The 26611-nt window shown below is 39.6% G+C and overlaps 1 protein-coding gene across 1 annotated transcript in view; it reads right to left on the bottom strand.

Moving 5' to 3' along the window:
- Positions 1–11073, bottom strand: part of TDP1 (tyrosyl-DNA phosphodiesterase 1) — a 47399-nt gene extending 36326 nt beyond the window's left edge. The window contains exons 1-7 of the mRNA XM_064151433.1: positions 10529–11073; positions 8993–9036; positions 8309–8364; positions 6965–7061; positions 4717–4751; positions 2632–2724; positions 725–895 (exon numbers count right to left, since the gene is read on the bottom strand). Of these exons, the coding sequence (XP_064007503.1) occupies positions 725–895; positions 2632–2724; positions 4717–4751; positions 6965–7061; positions 8309–8364; positions 8993–9036; positions 10529–11069 (1037 nt within the window). The 5' untranslated portion in view covers positions 11070–11073. The remainder of the gene's footprint in view (positions 1–724; positions 896–2631; positions 2725–4716; positions 4752–6964; positions 7062–8308; positions 8365–8992; positions 9037–10528) is intronic.
- Between the last annotated feature and the right edge of the window lie 15538 nt (positions 11074–26611).

Raw genomic sequence — 26611 nt, 5'->3', positions numbered from 1 at the left:
TCCATTTGAAAGCTGCTATTTAGCAGCCAGAGAGATTTATACTCTCTGAAGTAAATAGTACATTTCAGTGGAAGAGCAGAATGTTTCTATTAAATTAAGCATCTTGATTTTAAGTAATATCAGTGATGCAATATTAGATTGTTTCAAGACAAAGCCCATTACTACTAAGCATAACACCACCATCAGATAAAACCTATGCACATCATGTGGCAAAATGCTGCACACAGATTGAACTTTGCCTTTTAGGCACAGAATCCTGTTCTTAACATAATCCTGATTGCAATGAATTTTGCTTGTATGATCTCTCTGACATGACAATCCCAATCCCATGCAGTTTTTTCCATAGGTAACTGTATTTGAGCAAGACTGACTTAAGTGAAACTCTTGAGTGCCTATTACTTACAGTTACCTACTGTCAAGTTACTTGATGATGCACCTTTTTGCAGTCTTAAAATGTTTGTAAAACTAGTGAAGCCAGTCAATTCAACATGGTCTGTAAATAACAGATTTTAGAAGCTGCCTGAAGTTGGACTCATGTTTGAACACTTGAGTCTGAAACAAAGTAAGCTTACAAAACAAGCTAATGGTCCAATAGATCCAAATAGAGGTTTTGAAAACAAAAACCAAAGAAAAAAATATACCAACCAAAAGCACACAAAAAAACCCTAAATAAAAACTACACAAAACCCATGCAAGTTACTATAAACGTTAAGTTAACAAATACCTTGTCTCTGACAAATCATGTTCTTGAATCAGATCTATCCATTCCTTGAGTAGAGGAGAATTATAAGCCATTAAGTAATTTATTAAGTCAGACTTAAAATTGGTTTCAGATTCACCATCAGAACCAGCTGATCCTTGAGGTAGCCTTGGATATAAAGGGCTTAGCCATATTCTAAAAACAAATCCACAGAAACAAAGACACCATACATTAAAACACTATTTTAGTAAGTGATTAATGCTCATCTAAAGGTCTTAAAAGAATACTAGAAAGACTTATGAAGATACTAAATATAAATTAACATGCCTTTACCTTACAGAATCATCAAATCTTGTACCTAATACCATAAAACTAATACTTGCAAATGCAAACATCAGCCTCAACATGCATCCATGCATGTGTTTACAGCTTTCATTACTACTAAACAGGCTCAGACTTACCAACCAGCAGTCCTTTTATCAAGATTTTATGTATGAACAGAACACTGCAGTACATTTTGTTAAGCTACTGATACAGAAAAAATATATAGATAAGCAATTAGTGTGTGAATATTCTGCATTGTTTGAGGAAAGCCCACAATAACTTTTCCTCTAGAACTTCTATGAAAACAAAACAGAGTGGACACTACACATGGAAAACATGTATTATTTCTTCCTAGTCACATATTGTAGCTGTGGAAACAAAAGGTTCTGCATTATCAACTTTACAACACATTAACACTATCTTTTAGAATTCAGAAGCTTACAAAACAGAGGATACAGTGAATCATTCTATTGGTGATACTGCGTATTACTGCAGTGTGCAAAAGCTAGAAAGAAACATATTTCCCATGTTTGACAATTAGGGCAAATATGCCTTAATGGCTTTCTGAGAAGCTAACTACCAAAAGATAAAGCCATCCCCAAGTGAAAGATTCAAAGACAAAAAATACAGTAGTTACGCTTTTGCCATTCAAAACTTTCAAGAGCTTGCCTCAGATAACTGAAAAGCCTCAAAACCTTGCCACATTTAAGGGTAGCAAAATGGATGTCAAGGTGATAGCAACTTCTGAAAAGCCATTTTCAATTAAGTTTCAAAGCAATCTTACACCCTGAGTTACTGTGGGGATCTAACTAAAAAACGCTCCCATAAAAATAGCGAAGAAAATTAAGAGGTTGAAGTACCTTATATTAACATGTCACCTAGTCCTGTTTTCTGTGCTCTCAACAAAACTATGTCACAAGCTGGGAGTTAACCTTAAAAGTGTCTACCGAACAAAACAAACAGGAAGAAAAATTTCCTTCATGGAAAGGACACCGAGTGAATAATGCTTATCTACTCTGTCAAGGAACCAATAGCGCCCAGCATTTACCAGGTTACATTCTTGATACAGTCACAGCAGAAGCAGAACATTTTTACACTCATATTATGCTTGCACTATTAAAATAAGTTTAAAATAGTTGCTACAGATTTGCATAAAACATTTTATAGCTAGGTAGTATTTTTTGGGCTGCCCAGGGAGGTGGTGGAGGCACCGTCCCTGGAAGTGTTCAAGAAAAGCCTGGCTGAGGCACTTAGTGCCATGGTCTAGTTGACTGGCTAGGGCTGGGGGATAGGTTGGACTGGATGACCTTGGAGGTCTCTTCCAACCTGGTTGATTCTATGATTCACAAAGAGACAGTATGGCATAATAAAAGACATAATTCATCTCAGCACATAATTTAGAGCAGAAAGCAAGTAAAGACTTAAACAGCTACCACTGTTCCTGGTTTGCATATATTTTTTTATCTTGTTTTTGCAGGATAGCTCCATCTTAAGAGTGTAAGACTTGTAGCATTGCATCACCTGACCTAGTATATTGTCTACAGCAGTACCAGATCCTTGTATAAAACATTAAAGCAAATATAGTCCTGCTAGAGGGTGTTACTTACCCCTGAGTTTTCTGGTGCCAATCTTCAGCAATAAGATTGGATGTATGTATCACTACTCGAAGACCTTCTTCATAGAGCAATAACATCATTTTCCTTGAAAAAGACATAGTACTTCGTCTATTTCAAGTACACAGTGTAGGAAATAAATAATTCATTAAAATGTTCCAAGATAATTATTTTTAGAATATTTGTTCTGCTTTAGACTTCAATCCATGTGTGTGACATACACAGCAGTTACTAGACTAGCCCCATATATTTCATCGTAGCCATTGTACAATGTATTTGAGTACAGCTTAGCATCTCATGCAAATCATTTCCCAAAGCAAAAAGGAGTACTTGCAGAACACTTCCTATACTTGCCATGTTCTTCAGTTAAAGGGCCTTTACTTAGTCCTGAATTTATTAAAACACAATTCTTTTCTCTTGAACTGACAACTTCTACAATAAAAGAAGGTATGTCAGTAACTAACTACTGGAATGGCAAAAAGAGCACTATTTTTCTACCATTAATCCAAACTCAAGTTTTAAAACCAGCAACTGAGTTAAAAACAGACATCAGTATTTTCTTGTAGCACAGGTGCTTACATTTTCATATACAAGTTTTCAGTAGTTGTGTAAAGGCAGCATAGCCATGTGACCCTGAAGGATGAGATAGTTTCCATAGAAACCAATGCTCAGAAGTGAAAAGCAAGGAAAAACATGCTTATTTTCATTGCTGTCCCATGGAGATACTGCTACACAAAAAAAATCATATCAGACTCAAATTTAGACAGTGATTTATTCAGTAATTTCTGCAGCAACTAATATTCAAGTACTTTCACCAAGTTTCCCTGTGCTTATACAATGTGCAAGGCCCTCGAACACAAAACAGTTCCCCATTATTGCTTTATGCCATGAGACAAGCACAGGTAGAATATTACAGTAGAATAAATATTTTACAGCAAAATAAAGTGCTATATAAATGTGGTAACTGACCAAAAAAACCAACTACAAACTCCTCACTAACATGTAACTTAGGTTTGATATTATGCAACAGGAATGACATGAATTTAAGTCTTTGTATTTGATGGGATGAAACTTGTTGCGTTTCTCTTGGGACAAAATTGTTTCATTACCCATCGAGATCCCATTTACGATCTGCTACAGTCTCATCTTTAATCTGCAGCAGAATATCCAGAAATACACTACTACATACAGAGAATGACATCTGCCAGTTTAATTGAAAGTAAGCTAAAGCTTTAAAAAAATATCAGTTAGAAACACAGCCTTAATTTTTACCATTTCTCTCCCTGAGAAAGAATAATTTTTAACATGCTGATTTCTTTCCTTTATTTGCATTTGACTGTATACTTTCTACCTTAAATAAGCATTTCAGAACAATGTTTTAATGTGATGGCACATTTTACAAAATGAGTTAAAGAACTGATTAAAAAAAACATCAGTGCCCTGAGTTTTGCTCTAAAACATGAGATTAAACCTGTTCTTATCGGTAGTTTGCAACTCACAAAGTTCCTTTTGTGACACTTCTATAGCATCAAATAACTTTTCTCTTTGAAAAGATCCCAAAAATTAGTAATTATTTCCAGATCTTCACAGTAACTACAACTGAGCAGTAAATCAGTGTTGTGTCCAAAGTGCCAATGACTGATCAAGCCTGCATTATAGCTTCAACATCAAAACATTGCAGCCAGTGTCTGCAATTTGCTGACTTGAAAATCTCACATGTACCTAATAGATGACTTGTTGCCTTGAACTAAAACAATCCTATCACTTATAAAAGTAAAATAATTAGGATTTTCCTTTAAGGCTCAGCAATTTCTATGAAACCCAATTTTGCAGCTTTAAAATAGCTTGCAGGTAAACAAAACCAATACACGTAGTACCCAAAAGACACAACTTTAACTTCATTAGTGAACATTAGGCTTTCAGAATTATGCTTTCATAAACAGTAATAATTTATCTTCCTATCCCATAAATACTTTAAAATACTAAGCACTAGTTGGTAGTCCAATCACGCTAACTGCATGTATCAACTCTTTGGACATCTTTAGAATGGGAGTTTTCTGCTTAATAGCTGTTACTTACGTGTGGTGAGTTCCAAATGCAATATCCAATTTAGCCTATAAAATTGAGAAGTCGATCATTAAAAATTCCCATTGTGCATTCCTACATGCAAGAATGTTAGAGAGGTGCTTCCTCATTTTGTTTCATATCACTGCTCTCTAGTGGACAGTTTACAAAATACATTACTTTTCTGCTCAACAACTTCAAATATACTGATTTCTAGAAGTTAAAGTTTAAGTGTTACAGTGACTCTTTGCTGGATCTGCTCCAGTAGGACTTCTGGTCTCTTAAAAGCAGTATTTTCAGAAAAGGACCTGAGGTTCCTGTTGAACCTCAGGTTGAAGAGAAGCCAGCAATGTGTCCTTGCAGCAAAGGCTGACTAATTACCCTGGGCTGCACAAGGAGCATTGCCAGCAGGTCAAGGGAGGTGATCCTTCCTCTCTGTTCTGTACTGGTGAGGCCACAAGTGCAGTACATTTTTGTAGGAGACATGGACGTACTGCAGAATCCAGTGAAGATGATTTGGAATAGCTCTCCTTTGAGGAAAGGCTGAGAGAGCTGGGACTATTCAGCCTGGAGAACAGAAAGCTCAGAGGGGACCTGATCAGGGTGTATAAATACCTGAAGATACAAGGAAGAGGGAGGCAGGTTCTTTTTCAGTGGTGCCCAGTGACAGGACCAGAGGCACAAACAATGGAAATTCAGGAAATAGAGGAGAGCTAGACTAGACAACAACAACCTCCAGAGGTCCTAAGCTTAATTCCTCTCTGATTCTGATGCAGACAGTAACTGTTACAACTAGCTTAATGTTGCAAAGAAAACAACAAAAGCCAGAAAGAAAAATGCTTTCCTCTTATTAAAAACAGATCAAAAGCATATTTACAACAGTTTCTAAGGAAAAAATGAAACATGAGTTACAGGTGTTAAGAAAATATCTTAAGCCAGTGATGGCTCCAAAATGGTGCCTAGTTGTTATGGGCATGCAGTAGAAGATAAAAATGTTACATTTCATTTCAGCATACAAACGTAATGGAAGGCATGCAGTCTACCAGAAGAATCTGAAGCAGTATACTCAAATAGGAAAACTATCACAACTGCCATTTCCCCCAGCTATAAGTATTAATGACACTGACGAGTTTATGTGGGAGATATTACACTCAAATTCATTTTGTGGATGAAAAGGAAACTCTACATGCAAAACCATGAACTTATTGTTACCAAACATGATACCCTAATCTAAAATTATTGCTACTCCACAACTTAGTGAAAACACCTGATGAGTACAGCACACCTCAGCCCAGAAGTCCTGGCCTTGAGAATTCATTATATTTGGCAACAACACAGTGATCTCTAGGAAGAGTTGGCAGACTTCCTGAGTAGAAAGAAAATTCCAAGGTCATCATCCTCTCAAGTAAGACATTCACATCATCACCCAGCAAGATCCTAAAACACCAGTATGTTGCCATAATTGCATCTCTCTGAGGCTAAAGCCAATGACTTCACAACTCATGGACAGCAAAAGAGTGGGTGTAACATCAGAGATAAAGTGGCATATGCCAGGCACTGCTAGCAGTTTTAACCATATTATGGAGACTACCTTAACAGCAGTGTCTTGTGAAACATGTTTGAATTAATAATGATTTGATGAAATTTAAGATTATAGTAACACTAGAACCAAGTTCTGCACTTTACAGAAATAATGCTTCCTTTTCAGCCGCAACAAGATTGTGTATATAACGTAAGTGGAGGTATGAAGTTCTTCCACAAGCCCTATACTTTAGTGAACAGCAGCTCTGTATACGTTTTGTGGGTGAAAATCTATCATAATCACAGAAAACGAGGAATCATAGAATCAACCAGGTTGGAAGAGACCTCCAAGATCATCCAGCCCAACCTAGCACCCAGCCCTAGCCAACCAACTAGACCATGGCACTAAGTGCCTCATCCAGTCTTTTCTTGAACACCTCCAGGAACAACAACTCCAGCTCCCTGGGCAGCCCATTCCAATGGGAAATCACTCTCTCTGTGAAGAACTCCTCCTAATATCAAGCCTATACCTCCCTTAGCACAACTTAAGACTGTGTCCCCTTGTTCTGTTGCTGGTTGCCTGGGAAAAGAGACTGACCCCCACCTGGCTACAACCTCGCTTCCTGGCAAGCATGCTCCTTAAAGCATAACAATGTTATTAATTTGTCATAAAATGTGTGTCTTTTTACATCCATAACAAGATTTTGAGTACAGATAGCTTAATAATACAAATGTTAATTACCTGACAAAAGCTGATGTTCTCATAAGGACGTGCTTGTGCAAGTAGTTCAGCTTTGGATTCTCTCTTTTCACCATGAATTATTAACAGTGGCTTCTTCCTTAAAACAAAAAAAAGAGACTAACATTAAAATCTAAAATGAGTTAGCAATCAGTTTAAAACACGCCTTCAGAGAGCTAAGACTTCTGGAATTTAAAATTTGATAGTGCAGCAGTAAGACAGCAATAAAATCTATATGCCTTAACTAGCTCAAAAAAGCACTAATGACAATAGAACCTCTAAGAGAAAGACACAAAAAAACTGCATTGAAAAAAAGTGAAACAAAAAAACTAATAATACATGATCTTGAAAGGAACTCATCTGTATAGCTGACAATGGACAAAAAAGCTCTTGGAAGTGCCAATATACACAGTGTGTATCCAAGGCAATTCAAACATTACTACCTTGCAGAGAAGATGGGAAGAATGAGAGGGAAAAGGATAGGACTAGGTCTATTCTAGCAGCACTTTTATGTTCACTTCCTAATACTCTGTTCTACTGCTCTAGTAAAATGCAAAAAAGAGAGAAAAGGAGAAAACTGTATGCCATTTTCTCACTTTGCATGCAGGAGGTTGCAATTATCAGCAAAGGATTTAAGAAAAAAATTGCTTTAATGACAATCTCTTTCTGATAATTTTTACTTAGTTTTCCTGTGCCCTTCCTACAGTCCCTCCTTTCTCTTGCATTACCTTGCTCTTGGCTCACTAAGCTGTACAGCAAAAAGCTTCTTATCACAGTATCAACAAGGTTGGAAGAGACCTCATAGATCATCAAGTCCAACCCTTTACCACAGAGCTCAAGGCTAGACCATGGCACCAAGTGCCACCTCCAATCCTGCCTTCAACAGCTCCAGGGACAGCGACTCCACCACCTCCCCGGGCAGCCCATTCCAGTGTCCAATGACTCTCTCAGTGAAGAACTTTCTCCTCACCTCCAGCCTAAATTTCCCCTGACGTAGCTTGAGGCTGTGCTCCATCTCTACCAGTTAAAGGCTACATTGCATCATTGCCCACAGCGGGACCTCCTAATGCGTTAATATATATTAAGTATGGATTAACACTTAATATTAAGCATTAATTAATAAAAATCTGAAATCAAGCACACTGAACTCTGGCCATTTAACTGTTTTGTATTGTTGATTTCTTGTGCCTTTTCAACTGTGGAATAAGCATACAAAGAAAAGCAGCTGTCTACAACTACAGCAACAGCCTGCAACTGCAAACAAGCGCGATTCACTTGTAGCAGAAACTTGCATGAACAGAATAAACGTGGAAACTGTATCATATAACCTTTGTAAACCAAGAATACCTGAATTCCAGTGGATACTGTCTTACAAGCCATCCCACGTCTATACAGTAGTTAAACTGGTACATAAGAAAACAGACTCGTTAAAAAGAAAAAGGAGTTTGTCGGAACAAAGAACTACACACAGCAAAAAAGGCATCCCACAGAAAGCCATCATTCATCACTTACATTATAAACACAATGTTTTAAAAACAGGAGTATTTTGAATTTCATAAGCTTTCTTTCATGCCTGTTAACAAGTCAGAGATGAACTATTCAAAAGCATGCATTAGTGCTCATAAAATTGAACTTGCAGGGAAAAGCATCACATACACAGAAGAAAAAAGCTTTTTGTTCATGATCTCATTGCCATGTGCTTATACCACACACGGCAGCAAAAGCTACTACACAAAAAAATGTTACTAAATTGCATTTTTTTTCTTTAAAAAATAATTTACATGGACATAAACAGGCATTTTCAGTTGCATATTCCCCAAAACAGGAAAGCTCCTATTATCTGTCTGAATTCTAAACAGAACATGGAATGATGTTTATATTTCAATACATTGCTGTATAGCTAACAACACCTAAGAGGTCTCTGCATTTTAACAAATTCCCTGCTACTATCAGCTGCACTGCACAAACACAGTCTAAGGTTCATACAGTGAAACAAGCAAGCGAAATCAGCGCAGCAAACAGGAAACTCACCTGGGCAGAAGATACAAGAGTCCCAAAGAGAGGAGACAAAATATCTATTAAAAACATTAAAGCATATATAAGTAAAAAGTTCAAGTAAGCATTTCACACCTTGAACAGTTTGATAGCTACCACAACATGGGCACCAGACTGTTCACAGACAGCGTAACAGAGATTTGCTACTAAGTTTACTAGTTTTAGTATTAAAGTAACCAATTCTTCTGTGAAACCCTTACTCGCTTTTTACGAGAAGGATTAATTCTCTCAAAGTCAAAACCAAATATTAGAAATTCAGCAAGAGAAACACTAAAATCACACACACATAGGAACATCACACTGCTCCCTCCCTCAGAGAAACTGTGGCATGGTAGGAGCTGTAATGGCATAGTCGATGCTTGAAGACGTATCGTTGCAGACTGACTGTAAAATATGTATATCCCTAGTTCATTCATGGCACCACACAAAATTAATTCAACTGATTTATACCCCCAGGAGTTGAAACACAGCAAAAACTTGAAAACACATTCTACAATATTTCATGGACTATCTCTACAGAACTCAGCTTGCAGGTTAACCAAACTGAAAACTCAGACCCTTCACCAGCTCAACTTATCACTCAGCAGGACAGCTACTCCTAAGAGAGTGGACAAAAGCCACAAAGAATTCACAAAGCAGATAAAGACATACAGCAACCAAGAAATTGAGGTCTCTGACACCAGACTGATATCAATCATCAGTGCTCCTAAGTAGCACAGCTTAACAGCGTAAGGAAAAGTTACAGCCTAACTGCAGAGGTCTAGTGATTTGCTTGCCTTCAATGGACTACCGATCTCTTCCATCTCACTTTTCTGTATTTCTGTGCAAAAATCTCTTACTAACGTTTGTTTCTGATTGTGTCTTATCACGAGATTCCATTTCTGAATGACAGCATGTTTACAGGTGCACAGAGGTGTTCCCCCTTCCATCAAGCTACAACTACATAGCATTCCTGAAGCATCAGTATCATACAAAGAAGAAAGCATTCCACCTTGACTTACACTCATTCTAGTGGAAGTGGAGTGGGCCTATGAATCCCAGCCCCAGAACTTCAGAACAGCTATCTTGCTCTGCATCTAGTAATAGTGGATTACCAAGTCTAAACTCGGCAACATGAAGACAAATGCAAGTAAACTACTCAGGAAGGGTGGTTGGGCACAGAGGAAGTGCACCTCATTTGAGTCACAAAGGTAAGCAGTTTTCCCGGATTAAATGGGAGAAAAAGCAGCAATAAGAAGCACCACCACCTTTGCTAAATGCACACTAGATTTGCACAGCCTAATTAGAAGTTGCAATAGAAGCAGTATCACTGAACTAATTCCTTATACTCTGTACTTCTAAAAGAGAAAAGCAAAGATAATGGATGCAATTCCTACAACTTGCACATTCAGGCTATGAAGTGTCAGGTACACCAATGAGTATATGTATTATCAATACCCATGGACTAAAAATGAGCATTCTTTTGCAAACAAGTCTCCCAAAAGCCTACTTCTACAGAAGCCACTTGTTCACCTTTTATGTGCAGAGCTCCAGAATTATAGCGTTGTTCAATTCCTCTGACTTTAGTGAGAAAAAATCTGAAAGGGTTCTCCCCATTCAACAAATCCCAGGCATCTTGGGCTTCACTAGGTGTTTCATTATACTTGTCCAATTTCCGAGTCTCTGACAGTTTCTCATCTTTGCAAAGACTCAGAGGATCTTCTTTGACAACATCACATTTTTCTTCTTTCAGTGTTTCCTTGCGAGCGTGCTTTTCATCAGGCTCTTCATCACTACTAGAAAGACACCAGCCTAAGCCCTCTTGGCTAGTTTTCTGTTTTACTGCTGGAGGTACGTCTGCAGAAAAACTTTTATCATTGAGCTTCAGGGGAGAACCTTTCCTCTTGTAAGCAGCTTTCCTGGCTTCAGAGCACGGATATTGCGGACCACTTGCTCTGTCAAGTGCAGCATCCAATGGTGACGATGTAGATGGCTTCTCACTGTCAGAATTTTCCTCAGCACTTTCATCGCTGCTAGATACTGTCCATTTTCCGTGTGCAGCTTCCTGAAGCATGGTCCTACGAGATTAAAACACACGACACCAAACAAAAGTCACGCTGTTCTGCTTCTCTTTCACTTCCCAGTCTCAACGTGCTTATTACTAAAGAACTTTGCTTTTCGCATTTGGCACAATACCTATACAGCATCTGATTCGAGAACATTTCGTAGGGAAACAAAGAAACACGTGCAACGGGAAGAACCATCAACTGGGAAACAGCTAATGTGGAAATCTGCACATGTAAAACGGGCTCGGGTAGCGGCAGGTACAAGAAAGCGTTCCGAAGTCAAAAGAATAAGTTGCATGGTGTAGATATTTCTCCTACCAGCCGCGCTCTACCGAGACTGGAGCAAGGACTCGAGTGAGGACGGCTCTGCCTAGGCAGGACCACAGCCTGAAGCACCACGCCTGCAGCAAGCCCCCTCCCCAGCCACGCCGCTAAACCGAGGACGGCAAGAAGCCCGAGCGCCAGGAAAGGGAGCCTGCGGCCGGAGGGCAGGCACCGGGGCGGGGCCGGCGGCAGGCCACCCGCCTGCCAGCACCCAGCGGCGCCCCAGCGGGCCACGGTAAGAAGGGCCCCAACGGCCGCTAGCGCCCGGTAGCCAAGAGGCTGTAGACGCTCACGCCAAAACGTGGCGAGCTCCGCCGCCAGCGGCGACCACCTCCTACCCGAGCAATAGAGCAGCTTACCCCTAGGCCTGGTCCCACGGCAGAGCGTCTGAAGCGGAGCTGAAGCCCGCCTTAGCCTCGCCCCGCCCCCCTCCTCCGAGCCAATGGCGCCCGTCGGAGCTTAGCCAATGGGTGCCGTGCGCTGCCCGCGCGGGTGTGGGGAACCTGCGCGGCCCGGCCGAGTTTGTCTGTTCGCGGCTGTGCGGCCAGGCTGCGGCCCGGCGGCGTTTGGGTCTCCGCGGCTGTGCGGCCGGGCCGCGGCCCGGCGGCGTTTGGGTCTCCGCGGCTGTGCGGTCGGGCTGCGGCCCGGCGGCTGCCTGTTCGTGTCGTCTGAAGGGCTTTACTGCCTGCTTTTGACAGAGGAGCGCAAGCAGTTCAGGCATGTTTCTCAAAGCTGCTACACTGTAGATACAGTCGCGTCTTAGTGACCAGAATTAACCACGTGAATCTTCACCTGACATTAACGGTGCAGGTGTGATATTGGCATAAGGTTTGTTCAGCTCGTTGTTAATTACTGCGTCTGAAGTGCCCCGCTAATGAGGTAACTGCGTGATGACTTAAGGTGGAAGTAGGGTGAGAACACTGGTGTAGAATTGACCAAAAGGAGAGCACGGACTCACTCAAAGCTTGCTTTAAAGGCTTACCTACCTGTATTGTACTACCGTTTGGTTCTTACTACTCTATTACAGGCCTGTGGTTGCAGTTAACAAACAATATCTCTTTATACTGGCACACAATAAAATCAGCAAGCTATACCTAGAAAAAAAAAAAAAAGACATTTCAACCTGTGCATGTGTTTCTAAAGTATTTTTCTGCAGAGTTGTAGGTGCCTGAAGCAGCCTGTGGATATAGTGTCAGTACAACTACCTGAAGGGACATTGTAGCCAGGTGGGGGGTGGCCTCTTCTCCCAGGCAACCAGCAATAGAACAAGGAGACACAGTCTCAAGTTGTGCCAGGGTAGGTATAGGCTGGATATTAGGAAGAAGTTCTTCACAGAGAGAGTGATTTCCCATTGGAATGGGCTGCCCAGGGAGGTGGTGGAGGCACTGTCCCTGGGGGTCTTCAAGAAAAGACTGGATGAGGCACTTAGTGCCATGGTCTGGTTGACTGGCTAGGGCTGGGTGCTAGGTTGAACTGGATGATCTTGGAGGTCTCTTCCAACCTGGTTGATTCTATGATTCTATGAGATTAACTCCTACTGTCAACCTTCACTGGAGCTCTCCTGTGAGAAGTGCTGTTGGGAAGGTTGCATGAGTTTGTGTGCGTGATCTCCTGCTCAAGTATAAACTCTGGAAACAGTATTTGGTTCCTAAAATTACTTCAGAAAATTCAGTGACTTCTGGTGCTGCCTGCATTCCAGTTTCTCCTCAAGGCTGTGGTCTATATAGTGACTTCAAGAAAAGACTGGATGAGGCACTTAGTGCCATGGTCTAGTTGACTGGACAGGGCTGGGGATTAGGTTGGACTCGATGATCTTGGAGGTCTCTTCCAACCTGCTTGATTCTATGATTCTATGACTTAGAATTAGATGCCTGGCATTTTTCAAGAAAATTTCAAGGTCTTGCAGAAACAAATTCAACATAATTTGGTTTCTAGAAGTCTGTTCCATGTGTTCTAAGTCCATAGAAATCCTTTTCATCATAAGAACACAAAATGTAGAAGTAGGAAAATTATTTTAACTTAAGAAAATAAAATTAGATTGTCCTTTTTCAGCTGCTGTAACAGAATAGTTCAACAGAATTCTTAGAGATGCAACTTATATGCAGTAGCATGGGTTTTTTTAATAGCATAGTTTATTCAGCAAGTGCCTATTTTGTTCTTCCCATAACAGTTATTCAAAGTAAAAATTAGTTTAGGTTTATTGGGGTTTAATGCAAATAACTTCCCATAGGTTTTTGAAGTGTGTGATGAAGATAACAAGAGCTATTTAAGCAGAAGGGTCTGTTTAAAGGTTCTATAATAATGCTGTTTGGTTCTAAACCTTTATATATATATATATATATATTCATGTATGTTCTGAAGATGCAGTTTATATAGAGGTCTCACTACTGAGAACTCTTATGTACTGAAATCAAGGGTTAGAGGTGCCCCAGCCATTATACTAGTGAAGCTCTCTACTAACATCTCTGATTTCCCAAAAAGAAGAGAAAGATTAAGGGAGAGAGAGATTCAGAGATTCAGGGATTAGAAAACTTAAACTACTTCAATGAAAACAATAGCAATAAAATTAAATATATACAAACCCAATATTGAACCCAACTTCCCCAATGGCAATTACATTATTGTCACCACTGGTGCTGTGTCAGAAGTTCCATACTGGACTCCGTGGCAAATGGAGTAAAAGATGGAGTAAAATCTGAACAGAATTAGTTCTGTTCTTAATCAGATCAGGACAACTGTCTGGTCGACAATGACTGAAGTAGATTCCTGTAGCCCTGGTGAACAGAAATGCCTTCAGATTCTCAAAGTTGTTTTTTTTTAATCCAGAATTCTTTATTACAAAATAAAATAATCAACCCCCTACCTTTTCTGCCACAGACTCTGAGCAGAAAGATGCATTGTGTTTTACATGTATACAAGATGTATGAAATAACTGACTTGCTGGGTTTTGTGGTACACTCCATTTTTTCAGTTGATGTTTTCAGAAGCTGTGAAACCACCACGTGTCATAGTATTATAGTCTGAAAAATACAGCTGGTTTTGGTTTCCACTAACAGCAGGGCAGTTTTAGTCTTGATGCCTCTACCACGAATCTCTACAAAAAACAGGAGAAAAGTTTATCAAGAGAAATCATGTGTTGCCTACTCACAGGAAGGTAGAAGGTAAATTGCATGGCTTAATGCAGTTCTGGAAGCTATGTTTCTACTCTAGTACTAAACATAATTTCAAACAAGAGTATGGCTGGGGTCGGAGTGGCTGGAGAGCAGCCAAACAGAAAGGGATCTGGGGGTGCTGATCAATACCCGCCTGAACATGAGCCAGCAGCGTACCCAGGTGGCCAAGAGAGCCAGTGGCATCCTGGCCTGCATCAGGAATGGTGTGGTCAGCAGGAGCAGGGAGGTCATTCTGCCCCTGTACTCTGCACTGGTTAGACCACACCTTGAGTACTGTGCTCAGTTCTGGGCCCCCCAGTTTAGGAGGGACATTGAGATACTTGAGTGTGTCCAGAGAAGGGCAACGAGGCTGGAGAGAGGCCTTGAGCACAGCCCTACGAGGAGAGGCTGAGGGAGCTGGGATTGTTTAGCCTGGAGAAGAGGAGGCTCAGGGGTGACCTTATTGCTGTCTACAACTACCTGAGGGGAGGTTGTAGCCAGGAGGAGGTTGCTCTCTTCTCTCAGGTGGCCAGCACCAGAATGAGAGGACACAGCCTCAAGCTACACCAGGGGAAATTTAGGCTTGAGGTGAGGAGAAAGTTCTTCACTGAGAGAGTCATTGGACACTGGAATGGGCTGCTCGGGGAGGTGGTGGAGTTGCTGTCCCTGGAGCTGTTGAAGGCAGGATTGGAGGTGGCACTTGGTGCCATGGTCTAGCCTTGAGCTCTGTGGTAAAGGGTTGGACTTGATGATCTATGAGGTCTCTTCCAACCTTGGTGATACTGTGTGATACTGTGATACCGTGTGTGATACTGTGATGAAATAGCACATGCGAGATTTTACATGTGTGTCAGTGTGAGTTTGTCTTTCTTATCACATGTCAATACAAGTTTGACCAATATATCTTAGAACATATTTAGCACAGGAATCATGATTCATCTTTCTTCTCCAGTTTGAGCAACTGGCTCCCCCAAAAAACACACAAATATTTCACTGAACTCTGAAAGTGGTCATTTCTGATACATTTCAGCTGTGGGCAAGCACTTTCTTAATAAATATCATAATAATTTACATTTCTCATAATAATTTACATACTCTCATAACAATTTACATTTCTGGAGTCTGAACTGCTTAATTATGAGTGCTTGTCTTCTCCTTATCTGTCTTCTCATACGTGTTTCTACCTCCAGGTAAAAATCAGGTGTTTTGTTAAATTCCCTGGTAGGAATAAATACCTGAAATATGCTTAAGGCATTCAAACAAAAGCAGGTTCTGTGCATAAGTCACTGACGGCTCCTTCTTGTAAAGAGAATAAAAGTGGAAGACTCCAGGGAAGAAAGGAGGTGAAACTTCAGTTATTTCTTCCTGAAAAGGTGCCAAGTCACATCTGCCATGTCTCTTGGCAGTGCCATGACCACCTGGCTGTAGACCATTTTGTCTGTGCGGCTGCACAAAAAATAATTAAGGAGGTTTGTTCCAGGACTGATTATCAGTGGTTTTGCCAGCTCCTGAAGTGAGCCGAATTCTAGCAACTCTTGCTCTTTACCTGATGACTAAGAGATCCCTGGGTTGGCTAATACTTGTTTTTGTAATGCTAACATGCATTAACTATGGTTTGTAGCACAGCCACACACCTTTTGCTTTTGCCAATGGCTAGGCTTTCTGAGTGTTCCTTTCAGCGTTTAGATGTTTTTGATCTAGCTACAAGAAACAGCTTTCTCTGTGCACCACGTAGGAACCAAATACAGAAGTTACAATCCTTAAAGTTGATTGTGAGGATCCATTTCTTTAGCATTATTATGCATTTTACTTTGTTGTTGAAACAGCTAAAGTCAGAGATTATAGTAGCAGCCCTTATATTTCTTTGAAGTCACTAGAAATAGCCCTGGCAAGGAGAGTGCTTCCATGAAATGAGAATTTGTGTACAGGTTACTTCTTAAGGTGAACCTGGTTTCTCAACTAACATGATTTTGTTCCATTGAAGCAGCAATTACTTAGCATCACCAACTGCAATAAAGTAACTGCATTTTTTAGTAAATTTGGGTTGCATCTGTTTGTTTGTTTGTTTGTTTTTTTGGTCAGGTTTTCATTTATTCTATAAAATTCAAAGTAATACTAACTTTATCCACTAGATGTCATTAACAAATTTGTGATTGGAGAGAATGAGACCTAAGAATTTGAATCACACTCCTGCATTTACTTTTTCAAAAGGAATTGCTGTAAGAACTATATATTTTTTAAAAAAAATTGTTATTCATATAGATTCTGAACTTATCACTGTTTAAAATTAAGCCTTTGGAGATAACTTGAAAATAGAGTTTCATTGTTGGACTGATTATCACAGTATTACCAAGGTTGGAAGAGACCTCATAGATCATCAAGTCCAACCCTTTACCACAGAGCTCAAGGCTAGACCATGGCACCAAGTGCCACCTCCAATCCTGCCTTGAACAGCTCCAGGGACGGCGACTCCACCACCTCCCTGGGCAGCCCATTCCAGTGTCCAATGACTCTCTCAGTGAAGAACTTTCTCCTCACCTCAAGCCTAAATTTCCCCTGGCGTGGCTTGAGGCTGTGTCCTCCTGTTCTGGTGCTGGCCACCTGAGAGAAGAGAGCAACCTCCTCCTGGCTACAACCTCCCCTCAGGTAGTTGTAGACAGCAATAAGGTCACCCCTGAGCCTCCTCTTCTCCAGGCTAAACAATCCCAGCTCCCTCAGCCTCTCCTCGTAGGGCTGTGCTCAAGGCCTCTCTCCAGCCTCATTGCCCTTCTCTGGGCATGCTCAAGCATCTCAATGTCCCTCCTAAACTGGGGGGCCCAGAACTGAACACAGGACTCAAGGTGTAGTCTAACCAGTGCAGAGTACAGGGGCAGAATGACCTCCCTGCTCCTGCTGACCACACCATTCCTGATGCAGGCCAGGATGCCACTGGCTCTCTTGGCCACCTGGGCACGCTGCTGGCTCATGTTCAGGCGGGTATTGATCAGCACCCCCAGATCCCTTTCTGTTTGGCTGCTCTCCAGCCACTCCGACACCAAGCTATTATGTTTAGTTGATATGTTTATTAGCATATAAAAAATACCATTTCTGGGAACTAGCAGCATTGTGATAATGGTGTTTGTGAGTCTTACACTATTTCTCTGAAAGTTTGATTCGGTGATAACTCTTCCCAAAATGATCCACACTCAATGACCATTCAGATAGCTAACTGCACATTCTGGTGAAAAAGTTACTGCAGGAATAATGGCTATGGAAGTGTGTGGCTTCCCCGGGTGAAATTTTATTTAGCTCTAACTAAAATCACTCTCTACACTGTGCCTGGGAGGCCCGGACCACAAAAATGTCCAATATTTTCCCTGATCCAACTCTGTTCCTTTACATGGGGACATCACTAAATTGGTCTGCTACTGGAGATGCCGACAGGACACCCTGACATTCAGAGTACAGAAAGGCACTCTGATCTCAGGGTTGCTTACAACTTCCATCTGCTCTCCTGGCACATCTTATCAAAGCTTCCTGAAAAGGACTCCCTAGTCTATTTGTGTGCCTGACAGTCTATGAGGAAAGTGTTGCAGGCCAAAAGGAACATACAGTCTTAGTTTAACTGCTCATGACATGTTTGGCCTCTCTGTCAGCCAGTATGGAGTATACTTGGTTTGCATTAGATGCTCCTGATACATTAACTCCTTTCTTAAGAGTTGTCTTAATGCTGCAGCTATGTACAGTCTTGTGTTCTAATAACACAGATGCAAGAGTTTGGACTCATAAGTGCTCAGTCGTGCTAAAACCCAGTAGAAATAGAGTCTAAAGTGAACCTCTCTGCTTCCTTGCATTTTGAGTCCCTTTCTGTTCTGTGCATTCTTCAGTGATCTTTTCCAGTGATCTCTTGTGCACTTCCTACTTCAGTCCTGTTTAGCTTTTTGCTTTTGTACCATTAATTAATCTAATGTTAGTAAGTATAAGTGAATCTTGATAACACAGTAATCAACATATGTCATTCCTGTGTTCCTATCAGATAAAATTGTGAGATAAGATCCTGTTGAAAGAATGAAAGGTGATACAAAGTGCATAAAAAGAGGCAGTAGTGGATTGCTTTCAGGGTAGTTGTAGAAGCTGGAGGAAGCAACAGATTTTTCTTCACTTCTGATCTTTTGTTCTCTGCCTTTTTATGAAATTTTGTGTGTTAGAGCTACAAAATGATTTTTGATCAAACTAGCTTTCAGGAAATGTCTCCAGTCTGAATATTGAATCAGAAAATTATTCTTTAAAGGAAATAACAAATTTGCAGGCTTATTCACCAAATGTCAATTTTAAATATTGAAGTTCTTTGTGTGTATTTGAACTCAAATCTGTATGAAGTGAAGCATGTTTGTTTAAGCATACCCAGTTTAAGATTCAGGCATTGATTTGGATTTTTTTAAGACTACATATTTACTTAGTTTGAGGAATTAAATATTTTCTTACTTTCATGCCATAGTGTTCCAGTGAGTTCTTTGGGACCAGGGAAGGATCTCACACATGGGTATCCCCCTCTGGGTACAGTTTTAATTCTTCATTAGTTTAAACATTAAAACCATAACAAGAAAGGTGTGCTGGAAGCCACACTATCTATGGCTCACATGCTACAGCCATAGGGAGAAACTACAGTGCTGAATAAGACATGAGGAACAATCCTGAGTAGCTCTATTGAACAAAGGGCAGGCTATACTCACCCTATCCCACTGGCCAGCAGAGCTCCTGAGATGCATAGATAGCAAAGCTGGCCAGCTGCCATCTCAGAAGGTAGGCATCCCTACCAGGAACCGCACCATCATGGTGGTTAAGACTGATGCTGCTCCAGCTCACCTACCTATGCTCTCGGTTTATATGTGTTCAGAATTCTGTGGCCTATGTCCATTATGTCCCAGAAGGCTGAACCAAGGAGAACCAAGCTCCTCGTTTCACAGCTTGTTACACAAAGGCTTTCCCTACTGCCCATGCACATTGTTGATTTCAGTGGTCGCGCACCCCCCTAGCGAGGGGAGCCTGCATCATTCTTCAGCTCCCTTTGCGGCTGGCTGCCCTCTGCAGAGCCTTTCAAGGTCATTGCTGGCTCCACATACTGTTTTTAGCCAACACTGCATCCCAGCCTCTGATTACAGGGATGATACTGCAAGCTCTGGTTATCATTTGTGAGTTCCAAGACCTGGTAGTTCCCAGATCTTGTCTTCTGAAAACCTGGCAGCTATTTGTCCTGTTTTCTGCTTCTGATCAGAACATATAACAACTCTTTGCTCTTACACATAGATATCACTATAGTATAATATAAACTATGAGAGATAAATATTTAGTAAAATCATGTACTATTGATATCAAATGGAAATCATAAAGGAGTTCATATTTAGCACTTCTGTAGAAAACTGCCTTGGCATATCTTTTGTGTTCTAAGTGGAGGTGAATTTAGTAATGTCTTCTCTGAGACCAGAAAGTTCAGGCAATGTGCAAGCACATGGGCATCAATGATTTTTATTCCTTTTTCATTTATAAATGTATCTGTATCTCTGCATGGGGTTGCTGTGGCCAAAGTGCAGCACCCTGCACTTGGAGCTATTGAAGCCATCCCCCTGGACTCTGCCCGTCTGTCCAGGCGGTCAAGGTCCCGCTGCAGAGCCCTTCTGCCCTCCAACCCAGTCACATCTGCCCCCAGCTTAGTGTCATCTGCAAGCTTGCTGATGACTGACTCCATGCCCTCATCCAGATCATCTACGAAGATGTTAAAGAGGATGGGGCCCAGCACTGATCCCTGAGGGACACCACTAGTGACAGCTGCCAGCTGGATGTGGCACCATTCACCACCACTCTCTGGGCTCGGCCCTCCAGCCATTTCCTAACCCAGCACAGAATGCTGCCATCCAAGCCATGAGCTGACAGCTTAGCCAGCATCTTTAACATAGGCAGCAAATGCAAAATAAAGATTTTATTCTTTTTTTTTTCCCAAGAGAAAAAAACACATATCCATGCCTGAACCAAAAACAGTGAACTAAAATACAAAGATTGATTATGGATTTATTAATACCTAATTGGCTTGAATTATTTTTTTTTGAGATGACCTTTCTGTATGTTGAGATAACTCTACAGCCTCCTCTAACAGCACATAAATTGCCAGCTCTCAAGATCAATGAATAGGCAGCACTCTATTATAGGAGTCATTCTATAAAAGGAAAATTGTATACTATAATTTTCTGGGCTCATGTTACTCTGAAGAGGAAGCATAAATGGATAGAAAACCCATATTGTGTTTTATGGTTTCACTTCCATAGTTATCCAATTGAATGGAAAGCTGTTCATGCAGGCAAGTTCAGTATGTTTAGGCAACCTCTGTTATTAAAGAAATTGTGCATGTACAGAACCTAGCAGTTGAAAGCAGCAAGACTTTGTAATTCTGGAAGCTGAGACTTTAACAGTTTTTAAGGTATGTTTTTTTCAAGGAGAAATAAGGAAAGAAACTCCACAAATCTTTATGTTTGTAGTTTAAGATTTAAGATTTAAGACAGCAGGTGGAGCTGAATGAGTTGTGTTTTTGAAGCACTGCAGAAAGAGGATGATATGAATGAATCAGAAGAAAGACAAGTGCAGAGCTTTTGCTATGTTCTTTGATAAAGAACAATTCCTACAGAATACAATCATGTTGCCTTCTAAAGAAAACTAAATTGCTTAAAATTAGGTTAAAGCATATATTACAAAGTTAGGAAAAAATACTGTGTATCTGTCTTTACATATGAAGCTGAAGCAGAATTGGTTTTGCCAAAAAAAATCTGTCTGCAGAGTTTTTACATCAAGATATTTGCATGCTTCATGGGGAGACCTCAAGTTTTGGGAAGTAGATATTGGTTGGTTGTTTTTTATGGTTTGCTTTGCTTTTAGAAGAAACAGTCAATTAAGAATTTTTAAATCAGATTTGCATTTCAATTTCTTTCATTTTCAGATCATTAAGAGATGAGACAAATGTACAAGTAAAGTCTTTGTGGTAGTATACAGGAGAAATCACCAATCCAGTTTTACATTCAGTTTTATTACAACTTTCAAAGAACTCTCTGTCTGTGGTTAGGGATTATTTCAGAGTTCTCTCACTTCTGGGAATGATGCCAGATAGATTGTTTATGCAATATGGATCTTTATCCACGGCAGGCAAGTGCTACTGAGTTAGTATCGTCCATGTTTCTCTCCAGTGCAAAGAAACATGAAAGGGCAAGTAACAAGAAGAAAATATAAACAGAAGCACTATACTTAAGTATAGAAAATATCTGAGAAAATTTCAACAGTATTGAAATATTTGCATGATTATGGACTAACTTTGAAGGCTACTGTTTCAGGTTTATTTTTGTGGAGTTGATATAGAATTGCAATGATTCATGATTTGTAGACCATAGTCATATGATTTTTTAAGGAGAAAGATAAACCTGCCTCTCTTGCAGGGAGATTTGCTTATAGTTTTCATTTTTCTAGGTGTAGTCTTTGAAAAGTTTTAAATCTTACTGGTTCAAAGAGGGTTGCACAGTTGTACAGTAATGAAACCTGGGAAATACTTACAGCTTTTATTGTGCAATGTAAGTTGTTGTTTTTTTTTCCTTCTAAATAGCTGGAGTATTAATTTAATTCTAACCCAATTAAGCAAAACAGAACACCTGAAGGAGATACAATGGAGTTGAGATGTCCTGGGTGCTACAAAGATAAATAAAACAATACCAGACTAATAAAGGTCATAATGATAGTATCATTAATAAAGTTAGGGTTGGTAGACTGTGGTGTCCTAGGTTCTGGATTATCTGGATTGTTCTGGATTGCCTGTTGTACTGTGAGCTCCTCCATCTGTTTGACTCTCACTATTTCTCTGTTACTTGTATATCTCCACTCATTCATGCCACATATTTTAACAGCTTTCTGTCCTGTCATGGCTTTAGGTCTTTTCTACCTGTCATGGTAAACCAAGGAAAGGAAATGAAAGTAACAAGAATTTTTGTCTTGTTCTTGTTGAAAAGTAGATTAGGTGATTCTTTTTCATTCCTGCTATATAGCAGAGCATCTCCCATCACTGAAGAAATCTTCATCACGAGCCTTTGAGCTGAGGGACATTCAGATAGTCTGAAATAAGACTATGGTCTTTGAAAAGATCAGATGTTGGGATGATAAGAAAAGCATGCACTTAGCTTTTTGCCATGAACTAAAAGTATATTTTGAAGTATTAGTGAATTATTTCAAAGGACTTAACTGTTGCAACCACTGTGCTGTTGTTTGTCTTGCTATCTGCTCTACACAGCCCGCAGTAGTCCTATTTGAGATGCTTTATTTTGCAGTTGGATCTGGAAATGAGTTCATAACCTAGGCGATTGGTCTGTTGATTTTACTCTGATATAATGTAGTCAGGATCTGTAGTCTGCATCAGGATTAACCTAAATGAGATTTTTTTTTTTTTTGTGGAGGAAATTTTTTCAAACACAATGCTCAGAGTACCCAAGCTGTTAAAGAAAACTAGAGAGTTGAAATTTAGTTTTGCATATTTCAGAGTCCATATTTTCAAGGTTTTAAAAATCTGAACATTTCAACTCTATAAATTTAAAATTAAAACTGAAGAGAATTGTAGATGTTTTAAGCACAGTACCTTTGAGCAGGATTCACAGTGGTGAAAAGGACGTGGCAGTATAGAGTCTCTGACTGTTTGTCTATATAATGTTGCCATCCTAAAGTATATTATAAATACAGTAACTCAGAAAGTGTCTAAGAGCAAATTGATTACCTTACATACAAACATAATTGTATGAAGTAATTTTTAAAAGCCTGTCACTTATCTTGTTTTTCTCTTGCCTAATTTTAATTCAGAGGACAGAACATTTTGACCTTTGAAGACTTGAGGAGAACCTTCAATTTTGTTTCTTCTAAGTTATTTGGAAAAATGCCAGTTGAAGCCCCAGGTAAGATTAAAACAGTCCTCATTCCTAGATAGCAGGTCTTTTGCTATATATATTTCAGTTAATTGAAATTATTAGATTCTGTCATGCAGCTGAAGATAAAAGCTTCAGCATATTACTGGTTTGATGCCTTTAATAATAAATATTATAAACATAAATACTATGTTTAAACAATATAATAGGTAAGTGGTATAAATGTCAATAATAAAATTATAACTATAATTAAAATAATATTACCATATTCAGAAAGTAATTGGTTGCTTGTACTGCTTATTAAGAAGCTTAAAATTATTTACTTTTACAATTTCCTCCTGTAATCTTCTAATCTGCATTCAAGAGCTGTCTCTTGAAAAATTCAGTTAAATTGTAGTGCATATTGCAAGGTAGTAGTGGGTAGAGATTTCTTGCAAGGTGAGATTGCTTCAGAAGTGAAAGGATAAAATTTTGAGAGTAATTTTCAGATGATAAAAAATTGATCTTGCCTTTGCTTTTGACAGGAAACATTATTTTAAAAATGCTTTGGAAAAAATTGCATTGCAAAGTATAAAACTTTGTGATGTGATTGATTTGTCTGAAAGTAACTTAGTCATTGATAGAAGTCTTTCACTTGGCATCAGATAGTTTGCTGAGCACCATTTTTTAAAGGTGGGGTTGGATTGTGGGTTGTTATTCTTCTTTGCAGTTATCTGGAGTCACAGTACAAAGCATTATAGCAGAACAGGAATTGATCTGTACATCTTTTAAGCCACTGGTATGCAATAGCAGAATCAAAATGTAGAGTGATGAATGCCCTCATTGATAATCTTGTGGTTCTTCAATGGATATACAATAACAAAATCAAATTGTAGAGTGACTAGTGTCCTCAATGATCATCTTACAGTTCTTCAGTGATGAAAATCCTTTGCTCTAAAGATGTAATATATTTTGAGGAGAGTAATTATCTTAAGGAGATTTGAAAAGTTGTGTGGAGGATATTTGTTGATGTCCTGGTGGGTTTGTTTACTAGCACTTTTTTTTTTTGGTATTGTCAAGAAATGAATAGGAAAATGTAGATAGAATGGCTTGAAGTTATCATTTTAAAATACTTAAGGGCTACTATTGAGGGCTTAATGTCCAGTTTTTCTGTCCAGCAACTAAAATGTAGAGTTTTTTAGTATTAATGCATTTAAGGTCAGAAAAGGATATATAGTTGTTGTTCGTATTGTTTTATTCTAGCCTTGAGCTCTGTGGTAAAGGGTTGGACTTGATGATCTGTGAGGTCTCTTCCAACCCTGATGATACTGTGATACTGTGATTTTGCATTTCAGTGTCTATTTTTTATTGTCTTTCTCATTTGAAAAATTGTCAAATAAATGCAGACTTATCTTTGTATTTTAAAACAGATCTGAAAACTTTTGGCCCATCTTTCAGTTAATGAAACTCCTCAATTTAAAATTTAAATTATAATGAATTTAATAAATGAAGAAAAGTTCAGTTAGATGTTATGGTGTGCTATATGTCTAGTAAGGAAAACATGCTGCAATCAACAGTAACTCTAACACTAGCATTAATGTCACAGTCCAGCAAACAAAACTTCTGGAGGTGTGTTTATGAACAAGGTTGTTTCTTCCTTGGTCTGCAAGTCCACACTGAATCTAGATTTTCTAGATATGGTATGTTGCTTGATTTTGATATGTGTTCTTAGCTCTCTGACATCTGTATTTACCCAGCTCATGGGTCTGCACTTCTTTAATTGACCTTGGGTGAGTTTTTTAGTCTTTGTCCTCCAATGTTAGCACATGCCCTGCATTTTAGCATCCTGTGCCTATACTCCTCTACTCTATGTGCTGTCATTATCTTCATCATTATCTTAAACACAAAAATACTTCATTTTATATAGAATAAACTTTTATAGAATCATAGAAGTATTTCTGTTGGAAAAGACCTCCAAGATCATCCAGTCCAACCACTGATCTAACACCACCATGATAATTAAACCACATCCCAAAGTGCCATGTCCACACATTTCTTGAGCACCTCCAGTGACAGTGACTCCATCACCTTCCTAGGCAACCTATTCCATAAAGAATTTTCCATACTAAATTTTTCTTTGCATAAGGAAATTTCCATAAAGAAATTTCTTTCCATAAAGAAATTTTCCATAAAGAATCATAAAATCATAGACTCAACCAGGTTGGAAGAGACCTCCAAGATCATCCAGCCCAACCTAGCACCCAGCCCTAGCCAGTCAACTAGACCATGGCACTAAATGCCTCATCCAGTCTTTTCTTGAGCACCTCCAGAGATGGTGCCTCCACCACCTCCCTGGGCAGCCCATTCCAATGCCAATCACTCTCTCTAGGAAGAACTTCCTCCTAACATCCAGCCTATACTTCCCCCAGCACAATTTGAGACTGTGTCCCCTGTTCTATTGCTGGTTGCCTGGGAGAAGAGGCCACTGCCCTCCTGGCTACAATGTCCCTTCAGGTAGTTGTAGACATCAATGAGGTCACCCCTGAGCCTCCTCTTCTCCAGAAGTTTTTCTTTGTGCCAGGGAGGTTTAGATTGGGCATTATTTCAGGTCATTTCCTCTTGCCCTATCACCTGACGCTGGAGATAGGAGACCAACTCCTACCTCAGTACAATCTACTTTCAGATTCCTCTTTTCTGAACTAAATTCCAGTTACCTTAGCTGCTCTTCATAAGTCTTGTTCTTTAGGCCCTTCAGCAGCTTTGTTGCCCATTTCTGGAGACGCCTCAGCAATTCAATGTCCTTCTTGTAGGTAGAGGCTGAAAACTGAACACAGTGTTCTAGGTGTAGCCTCACCAGTGCTGAGTACACTTCTCTACTCTTGCTCACCACACTATTCCTGATATGGACCATACAGTTAATATCTCAACTTTTCTTTGACATTATATATTCTTTTATTAGTGTGCAAAGATGTACTGAATTAGTGTCAATTACTGTTTTACAAAAGAAAATAGGATACCTCATCCAGTATTGTTTCTAAGTATAGGAAGTGAGTGATTTGTTGCTTTGGGGATTGTTTTTAATTAATTCCATTTGAAAAAGAACCAAACATAAATAGATTTCAAGTCATAGTGATAACATGATATTTAAAACAGACATTCTTCCTCCTGAAAGACTGA

This window comes from Pogoniulus pusillus, chromosome 1, assembly GCF_015220805.1.
Source record: "Pogoniulus pusillus isolate bPogPus1 chromosome 1, bPogPus1.pri, whole genome shotgun sequence".
In the NCBI taxonomy this organism is placed as follows: Eukaryota; Metazoa; Chordata; class Aves; order Piciformes; family Lybiidae; genus Pogoniulus; species Pogoniulus pusillus.
Note: the sequence above shows the minus strand (reverse complement) of the source record. Positions and strands in the feature narration are given on the sequence as shown.